Source organism: Pseudophryne corroboree, chromosome 8 (genome assembly GCF_028390025.1).
Source record: "Pseudophryne corroboree isolate aPseCor3 chromosome 8, aPseCor3.hap2, whole genome shotgun sequence".
In the NCBI taxonomy this organism is placed as follows: Eukaryota; Metazoa; Chordata; class Amphibia; order Anura; family Myobatrachidae; genus Pseudophryne; species Pseudophryne corroboree.
The window spans coordinates 401,848,599-401,873,363 of NC_086451.1; the positions used below are offsets into that span (position 1 = coordinate 401,848,599).

Below are 24,765 nucleotides of genomic sequence, written 5' to 3' on the forward strand. Positions count from 1 at the left end.
TTAATAACTTTGATAATATATAGGATTATACCTAATTTACAAAGGTGGCTGGTGGGCTGTATGTATTAGATGTACCTGATGTGATTAGACAATACTAGCTTTCCGCATGCGCAGTAATGGAACGCACGCCGGGTCCGGACATGCGGCAGTGGAACGCACGCCGTGATGGGCGCAGGTGGAGCGCATCTCCTGCAATGAGCAGGATATTGTGCTGTCCATTTGAAATGGGGGTATTTAAGAGGTCTCCAGGGAACAGGTATGTGACTTCTGCTGCAGTAACTCTGCTATGTTGTTATGCTGGTGGCTTGTATTGCTGACACGCTTGACAAAGGTCCGGATGGACCGAAACATTGCTGTGATTCTGTCTACATGCATATAATGAAGCCTTGCATTTGTATCTTTGCGAGTATGATATAATAAATTTTCTTCAAGCACATTTATGGATTTGAGAGTGCCTACTTATGAGAATCGATATACTGTACATTGTGATATATTGAACACATATCATTTTATTAACAAATATATAGATCAATGAGCTTTGGAACTCAGATAATTTGTGGGTGTATTGTTTTCTCTTATGGGATGCAGTGTTTTGCGATGTATAGCGCACATTCATAGCACATGGTAATAAGATACACAGGCGTCCACAGTATATATTAGAGCGGACATTATAAATGTTTGTTAGAAAGCAATTTGACATTTACAATACAACATAAGGGTGGGTGGGAGAAACCAAGGACAATTCCATATTGCACCTCTTTTTCTTCTTTACATGATGTGCTGTTTGGGGACTATTTTTTAAATCTGCCATCCTGTCTGCCACTGCAGTGCCACTCCTAGATGGGCCAGGTGTTTGTGCCGCACACTTGTGTCGCTTAGCTTAGTCATACAGCCACCTCGGTGCAACTTTTAGGCCTAAAAACAATGAGGTGTGAGGTGTTCAGAATACACTGGAAATGAGTGGAAATGATTGTTATTGAGGTAAATAATACTGTAGGAGCAACATTACTACCAAATTCTGTGATTTTAGCTGTTTTTATGTTTTTTTTTAAATCGTTCAGATCCAAAACCAAAACCAAAACTCGAAAGGGTGGTTTTGGCAAAACCAAGCCAAAACACAAAAGTGGAATTAGAACCAAAACCAAAAACAAAACATGAAAAGTGCCAGCCGCACATCTCTACTGATTAGTGATACTTGTACAGTGGTCTGTGGATCGCTTATATTTTATAACACTGCACCCTATGCAACAGTATATACATTACACCGTGACAACTTGGGAAATGGCTGATAACTTTGTTTCTCCACCATACAACTCTCACATACGGGTTTCTCTACATCAGTCACTGACATCCTGTGACCATCGCATTCTGTAGCTTTTGAACACTGTTGTATCCAAGGTGACCAAGGGATCGATGTACTAAGCATTGGAGACAGAAATAAACTACATGCCCATGAGCTCCTGCAAATTTTCAAGCACAGCCTGTAACATGGCAGTTAGGAGCTGATTGACTGATACTTTATCTCTGTCCAGTTTATCTCTCTCCAAAGCTTGTTTGAGGTAGGGGGGGGGGCAAAATTGATGTCTTGCTTGGTGCCCATGAGGTCTAAATCCACCTCAGTGTAACATGTATAATGTATAATTCAAGTGCACAGACTAAAACCTATTCCCTAGAGGAGGTGGTGGTCCTTCGGGCAGTGGGGTCCACTGGTGGTTTCCTTTGTACCTCTATGGGCCAGTCCGACCCGGAGTACTGTGTGCTTCCATAAAATCTCAAAGAAACATACACAACAAAAAACATTTTGTTGAGCCACTCTATTCTATTGTAATTTAACCCAGTAATGAATATTTAGGTTACAGTTACATTATCAATGTTCCCAATCACTTGAAAAATCTATAAAGGTCAGAGTTAAGAGCTTAACCTGAGACTCCACTCCTTAGGACTGCATTCACAATATGTTTGCTGGCAAGATTACATTTAACACTATCATTTAAAGATCTCTCAGCTTAGAAGAAACAGTGTACAGTATATTATATGATTATTGTTCTGTTCATAGGTCTGGTTTTTACCAAGAACATAGGGAGGTGGAGGGAGCTCCGCCGGTTTTCCATGTCCGCTTTGCGTGAGTTTGGCTTTGGAAAAAGGAGCATTGAAGATCGTATTCAGGAAGAGACTAGTTGGCTGGTGGCAGAGCTGAAGAAGACTCAAGGTTAGTACAGGAGATACACAGGGCCTAATTCATGTTTGTACACACATACAATTGCAAATGCAAATTTTAATATGCGTCTTGCTAGGAAAAGCATTGCCCTCTTAATTATCGGGCATAAATACTATCATAAGGGCAAGGTTTTACAAACCGATGCTTTGTTAATAACCTTGGGTAACAAAGGGATGGAATACCAGAAATAAGCGCAAAAATAAGCTGCTTTAACAAGAAGTATTTCCCTAAAATGGGTGTCACCACACCCAAAAGAACCATATTGCAACAGACAAAAGTAGGGAAAAATTACTTGTATAAGCACTGTAATAAAGAGGCATACATTCCTTTTATGTAGTATGATTAAGTCCTTATCCTTCTGATCCTTCTTCTTAGTTGTGCAAGTTCTTCAAAGGAGGGCTCTCAATGTTTGATGCGTGTAGAAAGATAAAGATAAAACAAACAATGTGTAGAATTGTCTGCAAATGAACAGTTCTGATGTAGCCCACAGGATCCCCAAAAAAAGAGGATGGTGTATATATAAACAGCATTCCCCAACTCACTCGGAAACCACATAAGCTGTCTGCATAAAGGTATCTTTATCCTGATCAAATATCATGTGACCTTAACCAAAGAGGACTCAGGAGGATGTGTACCATTACTCACTTATAATAAGAAGATACACTGCTCAAAAAAATAAATGGAACACTTAAACAACACAAGGTAACTCCAAGTCAATCACACTTCTGTGAAATCAAACTGTCCACTTCGGAAGCAACACTGATTGACAATCAATTTCACATGCTGTTGTGCAAATGGAATAGACAACAGGTGGGAATTATAGGCAATTAGCAAGACACCCCGTTGTTCTGCAGGTGGTGACCACAGACCACTTCTCAGCTCCTATGCTTTCTTGCTGATGTTTTGGTCACTTTTGACAGCTGGCGGTGCTTTCACTCTAGTGGTAGCATGAGTCTACAACCCACACAAGTGGCTCAGGTAGGGCAGCTCATCCAGGATGGCACATCGATGCGAGCTGTAGCAAGAAGGTTTGCTGTGTCTGTCAGCATAGTGTCCGAGAATGGAGGCACTACCAGGAGACAGGCCAGTACATCAGGAGACGTGGAGGAGGCCGTAGGAGGGCAACAACCCAGCAGCAGGACCGCTACCTCCGCCTTTGTGCCAGGAGGAACACTGCCAGGGCCCTGCAAAATGACCTCCAGGAAGCCACAAATGTGCATGTGTCTACTCAAATGATCAGAAACAGAATCCATGAGGGTGGTATGAGGGCCCGACATCCACAGGTGGGGGTTGTGCTTACAGTCCAACACCGTGCAGGACGTTTGGCATTTGCCAGAGAACACCAAGATTGGCAAATTCGCCACTGGCGCCCTGTGCTCTTCACAGATGAAAGCAGGTTCTCACTGAGCACATATAACAGACGTGACAGAGTCTGGAGACGCCAAGGAGAACGTTCTGCTGCCTGAAACATCCTCCAGCATGACCGGTTTGGCAGTGGGTCAGTAAAGGTGTGGAGTGGCATTTCTTTGGGGGGCCGCACAGCCCTCCATGTGCTCGCCAGAGGTAGCCTGACTGCCATTAGGTACCGAGATGAGATCCTCAGACCCCTTGTGAGACCATATGCTGGTGCGGTTGGCCCTGGGCTTCTCCTAATGCAAGACAATGCTAGACCTCCTGTGGCTGGAGTGTGTCAGCAGTTCCTGCAAGACGAAGGCATTGATGCTATGGACTGGTCCGCTCATTCTTCAGACCTGAATCCAATTGAGCACATCTGGGACATCATGTCTTGCTCCATCCACCAATGCCACGTTGCACCACAGACTGTCCAGGAGATGGCGGATGCTTTACTCCAGGTCTGGGAGGAGATCCCTCAAGGGGACCGTCCGCCACCTCATCAGGAGCATGCCCAGGCATTGTAGGGAGGTCATAAAGGCACGTGGAGGCCACACACACACTACTGAGCCTCATTTTGACTTGTTTTAAGGACATTACATCAAAGTTGGATCAGCCTGTAATATGTTTTTCCACTTTAATTTTGAGTGTGACTCCAAATCCAGACCTCCATGGGTTAATAAATTTGATTTCCATTGATAATTTTTGTGTGATTTTGTTGTCAGCACATTCAACTATGAAAAGAACAAAGTATTTAATAAGAATATTTCATTCATTCAGATCTAGGATGTGCTATTTTAGTGTTCCCTTTATTTTTTTGAGCAGTGTATATGCATACAGAGGTATCTTTAACTTTAAAGAATATTCTCACATTCAAAGTACGTACCACACTCACGGGTCAAATAATGATGTAACTCCTATCTGGGTATCTTTTTCCACCGTCCTGGATGGTTTCTCTCATAAATGTTCAATTAGATGGCAGAAAATATCAAAAAGCCCCAAACAATCAAAAAAGAGTCAGTTCCAAAAAATTCCAATACGTTACTAAAAAGGTATGCAACAATTCATGTAATCTTTGGTTAAAAAATGTTTATTGATTACAAAAACCCCATAGTTGGGGTAAAATAACATCCAAAATACAAGAAACAAAAAAATTAAAATTTTATATCAGGAACCAGAGAGAAATAGCCCCACAAATCACCATGGATGGGGTAGTCTGGACACCCAGGCAGGTAAAAGGTGTAATATTACCTTTGGTCGCTGATATTGTTAAAATCCAGTGACACGGGGCCCAATTCTGTCAACGCTTTTCGGCTTTTGGGGAGCCTTTGTCAAGACATATGGGCACTGTGAGAATCCATGTTATTTAAATGAAATGTGACCAATCTACAAAATACAGGAAATGACATCATAATTGACAGAAAATTTGCATGTTACAAACATTCTGAATATTTAACAAATTGGTAAAAACAGGGTGGAAATATCTTTTTTTAATCACAATTGTTATTGTAATACAATAGTAATGTTTACAATTAATTCTACTTCATAATGAAAACAGTATCCCGAAAATACTGTACATTGAAAACGGAAGCAGGAAGTATATCACCTTATTTAAAAAAAAAATATTTTAATAGATTGTTATGAAACTAGATGGACTTGGACTGAGAACCTTTTTATTCATCACTCGTTTCTCACAGTACAATGGGGATAATTCTGAGTTGATCGCAGCAGGAACTTTGGCCCTCATTCCGAGTTGATCGCTCGCTAGCTGTTTTTAGCAGCATTGCAAACGCTAGGCCGCCGCCCTCTGGGAGTGTATCTTAGCTTAGCAGAATTGCTAACGAAATGTTAGCAGTTCTGCTATTAAATATTGCCCTGCAGTTTCTGAGTAGCTCCAGACCTACTCCTAGATTGCGATCACTGCAGACTGTTTGGTTCCTGGTTTGACGTCACAAACACGCCCTGTGTTCGGCCAGCCACTCCCCTGTTTCCCCAGCCACTCCTGCGTTTTCGTCTGGCACGCCTGAGTTTTTTAGCACACTCCCGGAAAACGCTCAGTTACCACACAGAAATACCCACTTCCTGTCAATCACTCACCGATCAGCAGAGCGACTGAAAAGCGTCGCACAGCCCTGTGTAAAATTGCATAGTTTTGTATGAAAGTACTTAGCGCGTGCGCCCTGCGGCCCATACGCATGCGCAGAATTGCCGGTTTTTAGCCTGATCGCAATTCTGCAAAAAACGGCAGCGAGCGAACAACTCGGAATGACCCCCTTTCTTAGCAGTTGGGCAAAACCATGTGCACTGCATGGGAGGCAGATATAACATGTGTAGAGAGAGTTAGATTTGGGTGTGGTGTGTTCAATCTGCAATCTAAACTGCAGTGTAAAAATAAAGCAGCCAGTATTTACCCTGCACAGAAACAAAATAACCCACCCAAATCTAACTCTCTCTGCACGTTATATCTGCCTCCCCTGCAGTGCACATGGGGGGTCATTCCGAGATGTTCGCTCGTTGCCGATTTTCGCAATGGAGTGATTAAGGTGAAAATGCGCATGCGCAAGGTACGCAGTGCGCATGCGCTAAGTATTTTAGCTCAAAAATTAGTAGATTTACTCACGTCCGAACGAAGAATTTTCATCGTTGAAGTGATCGGAGTGTGATAGACAGGAAATGGGTGTTTCTAGGCGGAAACTGACCGTTTTCTGGGAGTGTGCGGAAAAATGGAGGCTTGCCAGGATAAAACGCGGGAGTGTCTGGAGAAACGGGGGAGTGGCTGGCAGAACGCAGGGCATGTTTGTGACGTCAAACCAGGAACGAAACGGGCTGAGCTGATCGCAGTGTAGGAGTAAGTCTCGAGCTACTCAGAAACTGCTAAGAATTTTCTATTCACAATTCTGCTAATCTTTCGTTCGCAATTCTGCTAAGTGAAGATACACTCCCAGAGGGCGGCGGCCTAGCATTTGCAATGCTACTAAAAGCCGCTAGCGTGCGAACAACTCAGAATGAGGGCCATGGTTTTGCCCAGCTGCGATCAACTCAGATTTACCCACAATGTACTTTTTAATCCTTGGCCCAGTCTAGGTATATACACCAGAGCATAGGTGTATCATGTACACTGTTATTTCATGTTATTAGGTATTTATTGTCCTTGCTATTACCTGCAATATGGTATGTATTGGAGATATAAAGACCATTGCCATATTGTGTGACTATAGCAGGATAGGCCATAGTGTGTGACAGGAGGAGAGCCATGCAGCTGTGCTAGCTCATTACTATTTGTATCACATATGTGAGTCCATTGTGTGAGGTGTGATAGGTGTTGCTGGTAATGTAATCAGAACAATGACTGAGTAACTGTTAAAATTAGTGATGTGCACAGGAAATTTTTCGGGTTTTGTGTTTTGGTTTTGGGTTCGGTTCCGCGGCCGTGTTTTGGGTTCGAACGCGTTTTGGCAAAACCTCACCGAATTTTTTTGGTCGGATTCGGGTGTTTTTTTTCAAAAAAACATAAAAAACAGCTTAAATCACTGAATTTGGGGGTCATTTTGATCCCATAGTATTATTAACCTCAATAACCATAATTTACACTCATTTCCAGTCTATTCTGAACACCTCACACCTGACAATATTATTTTTAGTCCTAAAATTTGCACCGAGGTCGCTGGATGGCTAAGCTAAGCGACACAAGTGGCCGACACAAACACCTGGCCCATCTAGGAGTGGCACTGCAGTGTCAGGCAGGATGGCCCTTCCAAAAAATACTCCCCAAACAGCACATGTCGCAAAGAAAAAAAGAGGCGCAATGAGGTAGCTGTGTGAGTAAGCTAAGCGACCCTAGTGGCCGACACAAACACCTGGCCCATCTAGGAGTGGCACTGCAGTGTCAGGCAGGATGGCCCTTCCAAAAAATACTCCCCAAACAGCACATGACGCAAAGAAAAAAAGAGGCGCAATGAGGTAGCTGTGTGAGTAAGCTAAGCGACCCTAGTGGCCGACACAAACACCTGGCCCATCTAGGAGTGGCACTGCAGTGTCAGGCAGGATGGCCCTTCCAAAAAATACTCCCCAAACAGCACATGACGCAAAGAAAAAAAGAGGCGCAATGAGGTAGCTGTGTGAGTAAGCTAAGCAACCCTAGTGGCCGACACAAACACCTGGCCCATCTAGGAGTGGCACTGCAGTGTCACGCAGGATGGCCCTTCCAAAAAATACTCCCCAAACAGCACATGACGCAAAAAAAAAGAGGCGCAATGAGGTAGCTGTGTGAGTAAGCTAAGCGACCCTAGTGGCCGACACAAACACCTGGCCCATCTAGGAGTGGCACTGCAGTGTCAGGCAGGATGGCCCTTCCAAAAAATACTCCCCAAACAGCACATGACGCAAAGAAAAAAAGAGGCGCAATGAGGTAGCTGTGTGAGTAAGCTAAGCGACCCTAGTGGCCGACACAAACACCTGGCCCATCTAGGAGTGGCACTGCAGTGTCAGGCAGGATGGCCCTTCCAAAAAATACTCCCCAAACAGCACATGACGCAAAGAAAAAAAGAGGCGCAATGAGGTATCTGTGTGAGTAAGCTAAGCGACCCTAGTGGCCGGCACAAACACCTGGCCCATCTCACGCAGGATGGCCCTTCCAAAAAATACTCCCCAAACAGCACATGACGCAAAGAAAAAAAGAGGCGCAAGCTCTTCCCGTCCAGTGTTGGGAAGGTCAGGCATCACAACCGACACAATTGGACTCTCCTTTGGGATTTGTGATTTCGAAGAACGCACAGTTCTTTGCTGTGCTTTTGCCGCAAGTCTTTTCTTTTTTCTAGCAAGAGGATGAGTGCTTCCATCCTCATGTGAAGCTGAACCACTAGCCATGAACATAGGCCAGTGCCTCAGCCGTTCCTTGCCACTCCGTGTCGTAAATGGCATATTGGCAAGTTTACGCTTCTCCTCAGACGCTTTTAATTTTGATTTTTGGGTCATTTTTTTACTGATCTTTTGTGTTTTGGATTTTACATGCTCTGTACTATGACATTGGGCATCGGCCTTGGCAGACGACGTTGATGGCATTTCATCATCTCGGCCATGACTAGTGGCAGCAGCTTCAGCACGAGGTGGAAGTGGATCTTGATCTTTCCCTATTTTTTTAACCTCCACATTTTTGTTCTCCATATTTTGCGCACAACTAAAAGCCACCACAGGTAAACAATGTAGATGGGTGGATAGTATAGTATTATATTACTTATGGACGACGAGTGACGACACAGAGGTAGGTACAGCCGTGGCCTACCGTACTGCTGCTTATATATATAATATACTGTATAACGGACCTGGTGGACACTGTCAGCAGACTGCTAAACTAGTATGAAGAAAAAAACAACAACACAGGTATACAATGTAGATGGATGGATAGTATAGTATTATATTACTTATGGACGACGAGTGCACTGACGACACAGAGGTAGGTACAGCCGTGGCCTACCGTACTGCTGCTTATATATATAATATACTGTATAACGGACCTGGTGGACACTATCAGCAGACTGCTAAACTAGTATGAAGAAAAAAACAACAACACAGGTATACAATGTAGATGGATGGATAGTATAGTATTATATTACTTATGGACGACGAGTGCACTGACGACACAGAGGTAGGTACAGCCGTGGCCTACCGTACTGCTGCTTATATATATAATATACTGTATAACGGACCTGGTGGACACTGTCAGCAGACTGCTAAACTAGTATGAAGAAAAAAAACAACAACACAGGTATACAATGTAGATGGATGGATAGTATAGTATTATATTACTTATGGACGACGAGTGCACTGACGACACAGAGGTAGGTACAGCCGTGGCCTACCATACTGCTGCTTATATATATAATATACTGTATAACGGACCTGGTGGACACTGTCAGCAGACTGCTAAACTAGTATGAAGAAAAAAACAACAACACAGGTATACAATGTAGATGGATGGATAGTATAGTATTATATTACTTATGGACGACGAGTGCACTGACGACACAGAGGTAGGTACAGCCGTGGCCTACCGTACTGCTGCTTATATATATAATATACTGTATAACGGACCTGGTGGACACTGTCAGCAGACTGCTAAACTAGTATGAAGAAAAAAAAGAAACACAGGAGTGTTTTTCAGGCAGACGTATACTGGACTGGTGGTCACTGTCAGCAAAACTGTGCACTGTACTCCTGCTATAACTGCTCCCCAGTCCCCACAATTAGGCAGTGTGAGCAGAGCAGTGCACTCAGCACAGATATATCATGCAGCAGTGCAGCACACTGAGTGAGCACAGATATGGTGGTCGGAGCGTTTTTTTTCAGGCAGAGAAACAAAGGATTAAACTCACTGGTGGTATAATCAAAACCCTGCACTGTACTCCCTAACAGCTGCTCCCCGTCCCCAATCCTCCCCACACTTATAACTAACTTAGTCACTCTGTGTTCTACTATAACGGAGAGGACGCCAGCCACGTCCTCTCCCTATCAATCTCAATGCACGTGTGAAAATGGCGGCGACGCGCGGCTCCTTATATAGAATCCGAATCTCGCGAGAATCCGACAGCGGGATGATGACGTTCGGGCACGCTCGGGTTAACCGAGCAAGGCGGGAGGATCCGAGTCGCTCGGACCCGTGTAAAAAAAAGGTGAAGTTCGGGCGGGTCGGATTCCGAGGATCCGAACCCGCTCATCACTAGTTAAAATAGCTAGCTGCCAGCCCAAGTTATTTATCTAGGTCATCAGGTAATCTGGGAGGTAATTAGGTTAGAACTCCCAGAGGATGTACAATGGGTCTCTGCAGCACTATACTGGCTGAAATAGCCTTGGGATATCCTGACCCAGCCTCCCGATTAGACTGTTTGGCACCAGAGGGGATCTGCCAGTCAGGTATATAAGGAGAGCAGGTCTCAATGGAGGGAAGTCTATTGTGGTGGATCCTGTGAATCAGACATCATCAGGAAACACTCTGAGCTGGGCATCGCTATGTCACCTGAGGAAACCCTACCATGACAGGGTCAGTGTGAGCCAGTACCCCAGGCTGGGGGACACAGGACTGTCTAGTAAGTGGTAAGGATATAGATTATTGCTATTGCTACTTATGAATGCTGACTGCAAGAGGCTGCTGGAGGATACGTGCTACCAATTACCCTGTACCATGTGACCATCTTATGGTGTTGTGCTGTCATAATAAAGACTATTTTTTATATATTCTGATCTGCCCGAGTGAATTGAATCCCACAGAGGGTAACCACCATCCCAGCGATGTGTGGTTTCCTCACATAGATGATGGGTTTGCTCATAATGGATCACTTTTAATCCATCTCTTTAAGTGTGGAATGGCACAATATATATATGCGCCACTTCACTCCCAAGTGAAACGGTGCCGCAAGCATCCTTCGACTGCCAGCCAGGAGGTTCTTACAGCGGCGCTGCATGCTTTCCACTGCGGTGCCGCTAAGTTCCAAGCATCCGGCCATCACATTTACCAGAAGTGACACATGTGTGTCACTAACATTGTATTGTTGCTTCCACTCACACGGAAAGTTAAGTTTTACCGGAAGTGACGTACAGTATGCGTGTCAATCACATTGCACTATACATTCCACTTACACGGAAAACGGGACCTGTCAGGACCTAATTGTTTTATACAAATTTTATGACAATTATAAGTTTAAAAAAAGATACTATTGCATATCACATTAATCCCCCCAGGATCACCACTAAATAGTCTTGTCACCCGGGACCAGGCATCCAAGGCTTGCAGGTGGCTCCCCAAAGGGAAATATGATATATAAACTCAATAATAAAAGAGAGACATTTTACACAAATAAATTCACTGTCAATCAGGTATGTTTCCACACGTGTCCATAAATATAAAGGATTTTTTTAAGTTGTATCATGGTCCCATCCTCAGATCTAAGATAAACTGATAAACGGGTATTAGTAAACATGTAAAAACATATCAATTTAATTCATGTATGTTTCAATACTCCTAATTACATCCCAGAACTCACTTCAAAGAAACTACTTCAGCTCGAAGTCTTTATTAAGACCCCATGGTTGAAGGGTTTTGTAGGAATAAATAAAATTCATTTCCATCATCGCCACTGCACTGCAGTGGAACGCATGTGGCGCCGCTGTAAGAACCCCCAGGCTGGCAGCCAAAGGATGCTTGCAGCGCCGTTTCACTTGGTAGTGAAGTGGCGCACTTATAGATATTGGCCCTCATTCCGAGTTGTTCGCTGGCTAGCTGCTTTTCGCAGCAGTGCACACGCTAAGCCGCTGCCTACTGGGAGTGAATCTTAGCTTTGCAGATTTGCAAACGAAAGATTAGCAGAATTGCGAATAGAATAGCAATTAGAAATTTCTTTGCAGTTTCCGAGTAGCTCGAGACTTACTCTGCCACTGCGATCAGTTCAGTCCTTTTCGTTCCTGGTTTGACGTCACAAACACACCCAGCGTTCGTCCAGACACTCCCCCGTTTCTCCAGCCACTCCCGCGTTTTTCCCAGAAACGGCAACGTTTTTTCGCACACACCCATAAAACGGCCAGTTTCCGCCCAGAAACACCCACACTCCGATCACCAGAACGAAGAAATTTCTTCGTTAAGCCGTGAGTAAAATACCAAACTTCTTAGCAAATTTACTTGGCGCAGCCGCGGTGCGAACATTGCGCATGTGCAGTTTGCGGAAAATCGCTGCAATGCGAAGAAAAAGAACGAGCGAACAACTCGGAATGAGGGCCATTGTGCCATTCCACACTTAAAGAGATGGATTAAAAGTGATCTGTTATGATTAAACCCATCATCTATTAGAATATTCTTTTTAAAATAAGTTGATATACTGTTCTTCTGTCTTCCGGTTTCAGTGTATTTCCGGGATCCTATTTTCATTATGAAACAGAGTTAATTCTAAACATTACTATTGTGTTTTAGTTTATGTGATTAAAGAATAGGATATTTCCACCGTTTTTACCAATTTGTTAAATATGATGTAATTTCCTGTATTTTTTTGATTGGTCACATTTCATTTAAATAACATGGATTCTCACAGTGCCCATATGTCTTGACAAAAGCTCCCCAAGAGCCAAAACACATTGACAGAATTGGGCACCGTGACACTGGATTTTAACAATATCAGAGACCAAAGGTAATATTCCACCTTTTACCTGCCTGGGTGTTCAGACGGTTCCAGTATTTAAGATAGATAGTGTCTAGTTAGACAGTCAATAGATAGACACCATATGTTAGACAGACATTAGGTCGACAGGGTCAAAAGATCGACAGGGTCAGAAGGTCGACATGAAAAAGGTCGACAGGTCAAAAGGTCGACAGGTCAAATGGTCAAAAGGGTCAAAGGGTCGACATGAAAGTGGTCGACATGAAAAAGGTAGACACCATGGGGTATATTTACAAAGATTCGTGTTTTGGCCGTTTATAAGGGTGTTTGAACTCGAATGGTATCGAGTGCATTTTACTGCAACTTTTTGAATCCTGATACGATCATTCACTAAGCTGCCGAGTTTTGCACAATCGTTTTTTCCGATGTCGATGTGATTCGTAATATCAGGCAGTGTTTTACAGGAGTGATGAGTAAAACACTGCCTGACAAAACACAAGGAATCCCGGCCGGATCTGTGAGATCTGTGCAGGGCTTCATTGTGTACCTTAAAAAGTTGATTAAAGTCTTAAAAAATCTGATAAAAATTGCGTGGGGTCCCCCCTCCTAAGCATAACCAGCCTCGGGCTCTTTGAGCCGGTCCTGGTTGAAAAAATATGGGGAAAAAAATGACAGGGGTTCCCCCATATTTAATCAACCAGCACCGGGCTCTGCGCCTGGTCCTGGTTCCAAAAATACGGGGGACAAAAAGCGTAGGGGTCACCCCTGGCCGGGGTACCCTGGAGGAGTGGGAACCCCTTAAATCAAAGGGTTCCCCCCTAAAGCCACCCAAGGGCCAGGGGTGAAGCCCGAGGCTTTCCCCCCATCCAAGGGGTCAGCGGTGAGGTTACTTTCGGTCAACCGCTGACCACAAAGTTCCCACCATTGGCTACAATGGAGCGCATAGGCGCTACATTGTATCTGTGCCGTGTGCTGCCTGACAGACACTACAGGAGCACACAGCCAATCAGGAGAGTGCCACGACGTGGCGCTCCCTGATTGGCTGAAAGGACCCTCTTTGACAGGAGTCAGGGGGGGTCCTGGCAGTCGGGGAAAGGGGTCCCATGTGTAAACATGGGACCCCTTTCAGTGCGTGGTCGGGTTTCCGTTTTATTATTTTGCCAAGTACGTGGATTATTCAAAGGTCTGATTCTACACTGGATTATGTGAGTATAATTTTTTTCACAGGTACCTAAAGGATTCTACATGGAGAAGAGGACCGAGCCTCGTGGGAACATAGGTAAGTATGTGTGTATGGAGGTGTGCATGTATGTAATAAAATTATACTTTTACGGTGTGTGTGTGTCCTGTTTTTTTGGGGGTATTTTTTTAGTAGTAGTACTACAGGTACCAGCGGGCCCGGTTTTCCACCTCATGCTGGTACTTGTGGTTCTCCAAGTACCAGCTTGCGGGGGAGGCTTGCTGGGACTTGTAGTACTGCTTCTAAAAACAATATTCACTTTTTTCTCAAGGCTATCAGCCCCCCATCCGCCGCCCTTGGATGGGGGGGGACAGCCTCGGGCTTCACCCCTGGCCCTTGGGTGGCTGGTGGGGGGGACCCCCTTGATTTAAGGGGTTCCCACTCCTCCAGGGTACCCCGGCCAGGGGTGACTAATTGGGTATGTAATGCCAGGGCCACAGGGACCAGTATTAAAGTGTCCCCCGGCTGTGGCATTATGTACCCGGCTAGTGGAGCCCAGTGCTGGTTTCAAAAATACGGGGGACCCCTACGCTTTTTGTCCCCCATATTTTTGGAACCAGGACCAGACGCAGAGCCCGGTGCTGGTTGATTAAATATGGGGGAACCCCTGTCATTTTTTCCCCCATATTTTTTCAACCAGGACCGGCTCAAAGAGCCCGAGGCTGGTTATGCTTAGGAGGGGGGACCCCACACAAGTTTTTTTCAGTTTTTACACTAAACAGACCCTTTCCCATAGATAACCATGCACAGATCTCACTGATCCGTGCATGGTTATCCAAACACGACTGGAAAAAGCAGGTCTATTTTTTTGCTGCTTTTTTTAACGAATCGAAAAAAAACAGACCCGCACTTGAGCACTCAGAAACTAACACCCAAATACGAATGAATAGTGAATGCCCGTATTGTATGAAATAACAGCCATGTTTGACCGATGGTCTATTCATTCGTATTTCGGAACTTTGCAAATCAAACCATTACGAATACTCCAAACACTGCCGAGATTGGTGCTTAGTGAATTCTCGGATTGGGACTTAGAAAAAAAAACACACATCGGACAAACTCGAATTCTTAGTAAATATTGGCCCATGTTTTGCATTTTTGTGGTTTGTGTGGATAGTTTTGTCATCTGGGACCCCCAATTGTAGAAAGGCATACCCTCGTGGGGCTCGCTTCGCTCGCCATGCTTCGGGCACAGTGGCTCGCTGCACTCGCCACAAGGTTTATAACCAACTCTGTGCCGACATGGATAAAGTATGAAATAGTCCAAAAACATGTTACATAAAAAAAATTGTCTATCTTTTTTATGTCGACCATTTTCACGTCGAACTTTTGACCATTGTGACCTTTTGACATGTCAACCTTTTTCATGTCAACCTTTTTACCCTGTCGACCTTTTGACCCTGTTGACCTAATGTCTGTCTGACATATGGTGTCTATCTATTGACCGTCTAACTAGACAATGTCTATCTATCAAACGGATACCGTCCAGACTACCCCTTCCATGGTGATTTGTGGGGCTATTTATCTCTGGTTCCTGATTTTTAATTTTTAATTTTTTGTTTATTGTATTTTGGATGTTATTTTACCACAACTATGGGGTTTTTGTAATCAATAAACATTTTTTAACCAAAGATAATATGAATTGGTGCGTATCTTTTAGTAACATATTGTGATTTTTGGAACTGACTCTCTTTTGATTGTTTGGGGCTTTTTGATGTTTGCTGCCATCTAACTGAAAATGTATGGGAGAGACCATCCAGGACGGTGGAAAAAGATACCCAGATAGGAGTTACATCATTATGTGACCCGTGAGTGTGGTACACACTTTGAATGTTAGAATATTCTTTAAAGTTAAAGATACCTCTATATGCATATATCTTCTTATTATAAGTGAGTAATGGTACGCATCCTCCTGAGTCTTCGTTGGTGAAGGTCACATGATATTTGATGAGGATAAAGATACCTTTATGCATACAGCTTTTGTGGTTTCCATGTGAGTTGGCGTGCGCTGTTTATATACACAACATCCTCTTCTTGGGATCCTGTGGGCTACATCAGAACTGTTCGTTTGCAAACAATTCTACACATTGTTTGTTTTATCTTTATCTCTCTACATGCATCAAACATTGGGAGCCCTCCTTTGAAGAACTTGCAAAATTAAGGAGGAGGATAAGGACTTAATCATACTACATACAAGGAATGTATACCTCTTTATTACAGCACTTATACGAGTAATGTTTCCCTACTTTTGTCTGTTGCAATATTTGTAAATAACCTCCCTGATCTCTGGCACATTAGAGGTAACACAGATTTGAAGTTCCCCATAAAAAAAATTAAACCTTTTTTCTGCACTTCTGAACTAAATTTATTAGTGAAAGTAGTTCACAGTAACAATCAAGGTTCTCCCTACACATCCGTCCACTGGTGAAAACCTTATGTAGGCAGTGTTGGACTGGGGCATGAAGGGCCCACCGGGGAATGCCATCATTAGGGTCCATGTTTAGGGGTGTGGCTGGTCTACAGAGGGGTGGTGTCCAGCTACAATATTGGTTTGCCTAGCTAGAGAGTGCATAGGCTGGGCCCCTTGATAAATATATGCATTAAATACTGCTAGTGCATGCATGATACTATACCAGAAATGCACTGTAGAAAATACACCATAGTCCTGTGCAGTATAAGGTAACAAATGTATACTGTATTAAAGTGCACAGTCTGGAACATGATCCCTAGAAGAGGAGGAGAGCCTGCAGGCAGTATGGCCCACCGGGGGTTTCCCCTGCACTCCTGTGGCCATCCCAACCTTGTATGTAGGATACACTGACAAGGAGATTTCTTTACAATGTTTTATACATTAATAAAATATCAGCAGGTTGTAATTTTCTTTACAGTATTCATTCCTCTGGATTTGTTTAATAAAAAACAAACAAAAAAAAAACAGGTGTACTGTATTTAGATTGATGAGCATGTGTTTTTACATTTGGGAATGCTACTACTACAGTATATCACTAATGTAATCTGTCAGAAAACTAAATGGCAGAATGAATATTCCTTTTTTCTTACAGTAATTATAAATAACGCACTTAGGGGCATATTCATGCCTGGCTGATGAAGGCAGCACTGCAGCCGCAACTCCTCCCTGCCGACACCTTACATGTGTGTCCCGGCCGTCAAGTTATCTGTCACGGCCACTCCCCCTCCACAAGCGGCATGCTATTTACAGGACTCTGGCTTCTACTGTAGTGGCAGTTTCCTGCACACTGCCCCTCACTGCTTCCTCTGGGGCTGTTGCTCCACCTCATCCCTGTGTACCACAAAATGGACCGGGATTGCATAGCAGGAGCAGCCAGCACAGAGGGCAGGGAGAACAGCTATTTCCTGCTCAGACCCCCTTTCCTCTGACACCTCTTCCTCTAAATTCCACTGTAGCGGCGACACCCACACCACCCTCATCCCTGCACCGGCATGTTAAGGATCACTGAAGCAGTGGTGGCACCCGTAAACAGAATCACGTTCAAACTTTAAAAATAAAGTATTTTCAGAGTTTGATAAATATCACAATTTCGGTATCCGTTCACATGGTCGACCATGTTATGGTCGACAGTCATTAGGTCGACCACTATTGGTCGACATTGACATGGTCGACGTGGACACATGGTCGACACATGAAAATGGTCGATACATGAAAGGTCGACACATGAAAATGTCGACATGAGGTTTTTTTTACTTTTTTTCTTTTGGGGAACTTTTCCATACTTTACGATCCAAGTGGACTACGATTGGAACGGTAATTTGTGGCGAGTGAAGCGGTATCGGAGCGAAGGCACCATGCCCAAAGCATGGCGAGTGAAGCGAGCCATGCGAGGGGACGCGGTGCACTAATTGGGGTTCCCAGTCACTTTACGCAAAAAACGACACCAAAAAAAGTTAAAAACTCATGTCGACCTTTTCATGTGTCGACCATTTTCATGTGTCGACCACGTGTCCATGTCGACCATGTCAATGTCGACCAATAGTGGTCGACCTAATGACTGTCGACCATTCTTACCGGAACCCACAATTTCTACATCCCTTGGGGAGTGTAGAAATTGTGACATTTAAGTGTTGATGAATAATCCCCTAAGGCTTTAAGATAAATACTTTCTAATGTCTTGCATATCTTCCAGAGTCATTCTTTGATCCTCGACACTGTTTCAGCAAAGCTATTTGTGATTTAACTTTTTCCATCATGTTTGGAAATCATCATCAATATCAAGAAAAGGACATGGATTCTGTTTTGTCTTGCATACATGAAGTAATTGTGATTATCAGCTCAGCCTGGGGGCAGGTAAGAATTGTGCTATTTTAACATAGAACATTTATTGAACCATGGGATGACCAGGCATCGCCAGACCCAACCAAATTTGGGTAAGGTCCCAGTTATTTTGCTCCAGCTTTCCGGGCCCACAGTTCTCCTCTAGAGAACTAGTAAAGATTCTGAAAGAACTAATCAAGGTTCTAAAACTCTGGATCGTAGTTTACATATGCTGTCTGAGTCTTTGAGTGCCACCTTCTGTTTACTTGAGGATTATGTATGTATCTATAACTGATGTGCAACACTCGAAAAATTAATAAACCCAATGTAATGTTAGAAATCTGATGTTTCAGAATAATGTTGTTCAGTCATAACATGCACTCACTATTTTAAAAAAGATAATTAAGAACAAAACTTAATTCCATAAATCTTGAGTTGGGGGGGGGCATGGCCTGGCTGGCTAATGGAGTAGACCAGCTTTTGCCCAGCTCCTGCTACTGTCTGCCCTACCTGCTCCTTTCCCACATTACTGGAGGCACTGCTCCCCCACCCGACTGCTGGAGACCCTGCTGACACTGCCTGCGCCTCTCACGGAGTGCCGGGACCCGTTTGCTGAGCTCCGCCGGTTGCGGCCTACATCCCCCGGTGAAGCCGCGGCCTACATCACCCGGCGAAGCCGCGGCCTCGAGTAGTTGGCCGATCCCGGAAGCGGCGCGCAGCTGGAGCAGAGCTCCGGAGATCCGGCCGATTCCAGCAGCAGACTGTGTATACGGTTCTGCCCTCTGTCCTATCTGGACTACTGGTGCCTGAGCCCCCCTGCCTGCTCTAAGCTCCGGTTGTGGTGCCCCTGGTGTGTCCGGCCTATACTTTTTCTGAAGCAGGGAGCTAAATTTTAGAGTTACGCTGGGCTCGCCTTCCAGGAGAGACAGGCTGCACTGTGCCCCCTCTACTGATTCCCACACCCTGCTATATCCCTCTGTGGGCTTCTGGAGATCATCCATAGTTGTGGCATTTATTACTGCTCCCTGACAAAGGGCTAAATCAATGTGCAGTACCTGGTCCTCTAGCTGAAGGGGATCTAGGAATAAGTGGCTATTTTAACAGAACAGATTCACAGCCCCCTGTATATGAGACTAGCAGGGCAGGAAACATTTTGAGAATTGGCTACTTGCTGACTGCAGATGACGTTAAACATGAAGCTTATAATCCTCTATGCCTTGATGTGAAGCTGGTTGCTCAATGATATATTAATGCCAGGCTGATGGGGGTCGTTGCTCAATAGATGCATTCTTATGTAGCTCTGCACCTATTCCTCACTACGGTTCAGACCAAACTACGCTTTTATTGCTTTATTCCAACATTAGGGTTAGAACCAAAACTTAAAAAAACTCACAGAACAGTAACACATCTCGACCAAAGAATTCTTCATCTCAAACGACCATAAAGCCTTTTCTCCAACCTATGCCAGCCGAGACTGATCAAGAATCAATGTTGGCTAGTCCTTCTTCTTCTCCCTCTTCCTCGCCTGCATCAGATCCTACCCTCCCACCGTCCTGTGATAGGAATGAACTGAAAGAAATATTTACTTATCTTAAATCACTCCCTACTTAACAGGATCTTCAGGATACGATTAGACAGGAATTGGCAACAGTTAAGAAGGACATTTCACAACTATTGGACAGGCTGACAGCTGTTGAAGAAACCCAAGATACTTCTGATACACTTTTCCGGTCCTTACAGGATATCCTAATGGCTCAAACCATGGAAATACGTTCTCTTCAAAACAGAATGACGGATCTGGACAATAGGGGAAGACGGAATAACATTTGCATAAGGGGGCTTCCAGAGGATGTCCCACAATCAGGTCTGATAGATGCTCTTACGAAGATTTTCAATGAATTATTGGAAAACGAGCCAAACACCACTATTGTCTTTGACAGGGCTCATCGTGCTCTCAAACCTTGCGGACTCTCCTCAGATCGACCCCGCGATGTAATTTGCTGCTTGCACTATTTTAGCAAAAAGAAGAAATAATGCACAAGGTGCGCCTATTGGATGGAGTAGATTTTAATGGAACGCCGATCTTTCTTTATCAAGATTTGTCCTGGCACACACTTCAACAATGTAAGGCATTGAAGCCGTTAACGGACGAACTTTGCAAACGACAACTAAAATATCGCTAGGGGTTCCCCTTTAACCTACAAGTTTCACATTCTGGGAAAGTGCTCTTCCTACAGAATTCTTCTGATTTACCATCCTTCTGTGCAACGCAGGGTCTACCAAAGATGACCATCACGGTCTGGGAGGTAGAAATCCTGCAATTGAAATTGCCTCAATGCCAACATAGAAGCACCCCCTGGCAGACAGTACATTATGCCACGAATGCTCCGACCGCTGCTGCAGTTTCCTCTGATACGGACAATACCTGACTGGGTCCTCTTTCTATTGTCTAGATTCTCCAGTGTGTTAGTTTCATCGCTTCTTAGCGGTGATGAGGTCTCTCTTACAATTTTCTCTTGTTTCTTTGATAGATTTACTGTATTTGCGAAGTTCTCTCGTCAAATATGGTTGTTGTTTTTTTTTTTTTATATGTTATTCACTATATTTCGGTGCTAGATGCTTATATGTTCTATCGTAAATGATAGTAAGATGATTGTATCTGCTATTTTATATGTGCGTCCCTTGACGATGACTCCCTTGTCCCCTTGCCCGCTTAGTATGTTACTAATTCTTGGAGCCGTGATCCTACAGTTAGGACGTGGTCTCCACAGCGGGTGTTTCAATATTGTTAGAATTTTTTTAATGTTATTATCTTGTTTTTTGGGGTTTTTTTGTATTTTGATTGTTTCTTTTCCTTAGTAGTCTCCCTGGGAACCGTGCTGCTGACTCCCTTAACTTGGACCTCATGAGTGTTCCATCTCAAATTAAAATCTCCTCATATAATGTTAAAGGTCTTTATATACCTAAAAAAGATCTAAACTGCTTAGATCGTTATGGATGGATAAGGTAGATGTAGCCTTAATCCAGGAAACACATTTTAGAACAGGCTCGCGGCTTCCCTCTTTATCGGACCGCCATTTTCCTTTGTCGTTTTTTAGCAATAATCCAGACGGTAAAACCAAAGGGGTAGCTATTTTATTTTCCAAAAAACTTCTTGTCACGGACATGGTAGTTCACAAGCTGGTTGCAGGAAGATTACTCTTGTTAAACTGTCAAATTTTTCAACAAGTTTTCACCTTTATTGTGTTATATGCTCCCAATCAAGCCCAACCACGATTTTTTGCCTCATTTCTGTCACAATTTGATTCCCTATTGAAGGGTGTTGTTGTATTAGGGGGTGACTGTAATTGGTCCCTGAATCCCACAGTAGATATTTCCAATGCAGTCCCTAGATTTTCAAAGTGCAAGCATTCCCAAGTTCGGAAAGTCTTTCATGAGCTTCAGCTAGCCAACTCCTGGAGGGTTCTCCATCCCACTACTCGAGACTATTCTTTTTACTCCCATCCCCACCAGGTCTATTCCCGTTTAGACTATCTATTTTTAAACCATCGACACCTTCCCCTTCTTTTGGATGCCGATATAGGTCCAATCACATGGTGAGATCATGCTCCTATACCAATGACTCTTTCACTCCAGGCACCAACCCTGGGTCAATGGTCATGGCGTTTAAATGAATCTCTCTTGCAAGATGCCTATTGTAAAGTTGAGCTCGAAAAGACCTTATCTGATTATATTGAACTGAATTAAACTCCTGAGGTGTCCAAAATTATAGTATGGGAGGCACATAAATGTGTCATCCGGTGTAAACTGATTCAGCTGGGAACCTACGTGAATAAACAGAAAACAGCCTTATAACTAACCTTTTACAACAGATACAGACCCTAGAATCAGCTCATAAATCTTCTCTGTCTGGAGAGATCTACACAAAATTTAATTGATGTTAGAGCCCAATTAAATAAAGTGCTCTCTGACAAAACTATACACTCTTTGCGTAAATGTCGAAATTGTTATTACCAATGGGACAATAAGCTAGGTAAGGTATTGGCATGTACCCTTCGTACACAACATTCTACATCATTTATTAGTTTAATGAAAATACAAATAACCTTCCTCACTCTAAAACCCCAGAAATCGCATCTTGTTTTAAACAATACTATTTGACTCTATATAATCTAGCGGACCTCGAATAATACTAACCCATCGACATCGATACCACAGATTCGGAACTATTTACTAGCAATGGATTACTCTACTTTTTCAATGACAGATATAGAACTGTTAGAGCGACCGTTCACCATGCAAGAATTTGACCATGTTATCTCTTTATCTCCATCGGATAAAAGCCCTGGACCAGATGGTTTTACAGTAGCATATTATAAAATATTTAAAGATAGTTTGGCACCTTTATTGCTTCATGCCTATAACGCCATTTCTGCTACATCACATTTTTCTCCTCAGTCCCTAGAGGCACATGTAACAGTAATTCCTAAACAAGGGAAGGATCCCGCATTATGCTCCAGCTACAGACCTATTTCACTTTTGAATGTTGATTTAAAGTTGTACACTAAACTCATGGCTATTAAATTAAATAACCTTCTTCCATCCTTTATACACAGGGATCAAGTGGGGTTTGTCCCCGGCAGGGAAGCTAAAGATAACACCACCAAGGTCTTGAATTTGATACACTTAGCTTGTCACAGGCGATTGCCCACAATATTGCTTTCAACGGATGCTGTAAAAGCATTTGATCGAATTAACTGGGACTTCATGAGGTCTGTGCTGGAGCATATGGGCCTGGGACCTATCGCGCTTAATAGAATTATGGCTTTATAAACCTCTCCTACAGCCAGAGTAAGAATTAATGGTACTCTTTCTGACCCTTTTGGTATTAGTAATGGCACAAGACAGGGCTGCCCCCCTCTCTCCCTTGATCTTTGTATTATGTATTGAGGCATTAGCAAGAGCTATTAGGAATAATACTAATATTTCAGGTCTCCAGATTGATGGAGAGGAATACAAACTGGTGCTTTTTGCTGACGACCTTCTAGCGGTTATATCTAACCCCACCATATCTCTTCCACATCTAATGCGAGAATTTGATGCCTTTAGTAAACTATCTAATTTTAAAATAAATTTTTCTAAATCCGCTGACTTAATATCTCAGCTCCCCCCTCTACGATTAGGGGGCTTCAACAAGCATTCCCTTTCTCATGGAAATCGAATTACATTATTTATCTAGGAATTAAATTAACAAACAATCTTTCTCAACTATTTACCTTGAATTTTGCACCAATAATACCTGTAATTCGTAATGACTATAGTATATAGTAGTATAGCATTCTAAACACTTGTCTTGGCTGGAAAGAGTTAATGTAATTAAAATGAATACTCTCCCAAGACTGTTATACCTCTTCCAAACTCTACCGATTTCTATTCCAAATTCTTGGTTCCAATCCATTCAGTGCCTGATTCAACAGTTTATCTGGTTCCATAAAAGACCCAGAATTGGTTATTCTACTTTTTCTAGATCTACTAGTTCTGGTGGTATTCAACTACCAAATGTAAAAAATTATTATTATGCGGTTTTATTGAATAGAGTGCTTGATTGGACCAAGAATAGAGATATAAAGCAATGGGTGATACTCGAAAGGTTTTGTATATCACAACACCTTGAGATTTTTCCTTGGTTACCCCAGCTTCCAAAACTCTCCTCTCCTCACCAGACGATCACTCCTACCATAGCTGTCTGGAAAAATTTACGACGTATGCCCTCCATTTCTTCTTCTTCTTGCCCATAGACCTCTTTTTTAGCTAATCGCGAGTTTCCACCAGGTTTTAACCCTTGTCACTTTTTTAAATGGACTGAGTCTCTTCAGGGTCGGCCAGCTGATTGCAACTTCTCATGTGAAACAGTTCTCCATGATTAGGGAGAATTGGGACATCCCACAGACTGATTTTTGGAAATTTCTACAAGTTAGATATTTATATTAACTAATCCTGAACGTTTGGCGTTTGCCCGCGAGTTAACTCCGTTTGAAAAGCTTTGCGCTTCCCCCAACCCCTAGACCATTCTATCTCTATTTTATATAAAATGCTATAAACTTCCCAATCTGAATCCAAACCATCTTTTGCCCTCGCATGGGAAAAAGATCTTAATTTAACATTTTCACAGAAAGAAAGGGAATCTATCTTTCTCAAAACTCACGCTAGCTCTATATGTATTCAAATTAGAGAGAACCAATATAAAATACTAACCCGTTGGTATAGGTACCCTTCTCTTCTTCATACAATGTTTTCTGCTTCCTCAAACAAATGTTTGCGCTGCTCTTCAGCAACAGGTACAATGATTCATATTTGGTGGGACTGTCCACATTTAAGACCCTTTTGGGACGATGTAATAAAGATCTCAAACAAGATAATAAGTGTTCAAATGCCAGAATACCCTGCTTTCTGGCTATTGGGTCATTCCTCACTCTCAGTACCC

General features: G+C 43.2%; 1 protein-coding gene across 3 annotated transcripts in view; it reads left to right on the forward strand.

Annotated features, from left to right (window-relative positions):
* The window catches only part of LOC134949301 (cytochrome P450 2G1-like), a 362,663-nt gene that overhangs the window by 121,174 nt on the left and 216,724 nt on the right, over window positions 1–24,765 (forward strand). For all 3 annotated transcript variants that reach the window (XR_010183138.1, XR_010183139.1, XM_063937796.1), the window contains exons 3-4: window positions 2,057–2,209; window positions 18,154–18,314. Coding sequence is in view for 1 of the 3 variants with exons in the window: in XM_063937796.1 (XP_063793866.1) it covers window positions 2,057–2,209; window positions 18,154–18,314 (314 nt within the window). In the remaining 2 variants the exon portion in view is untranslated. The remainder of the gene's footprint in view (window positions 1–2,056; window positions 2,210–18,153; window positions 18,315–24,765) is intronic.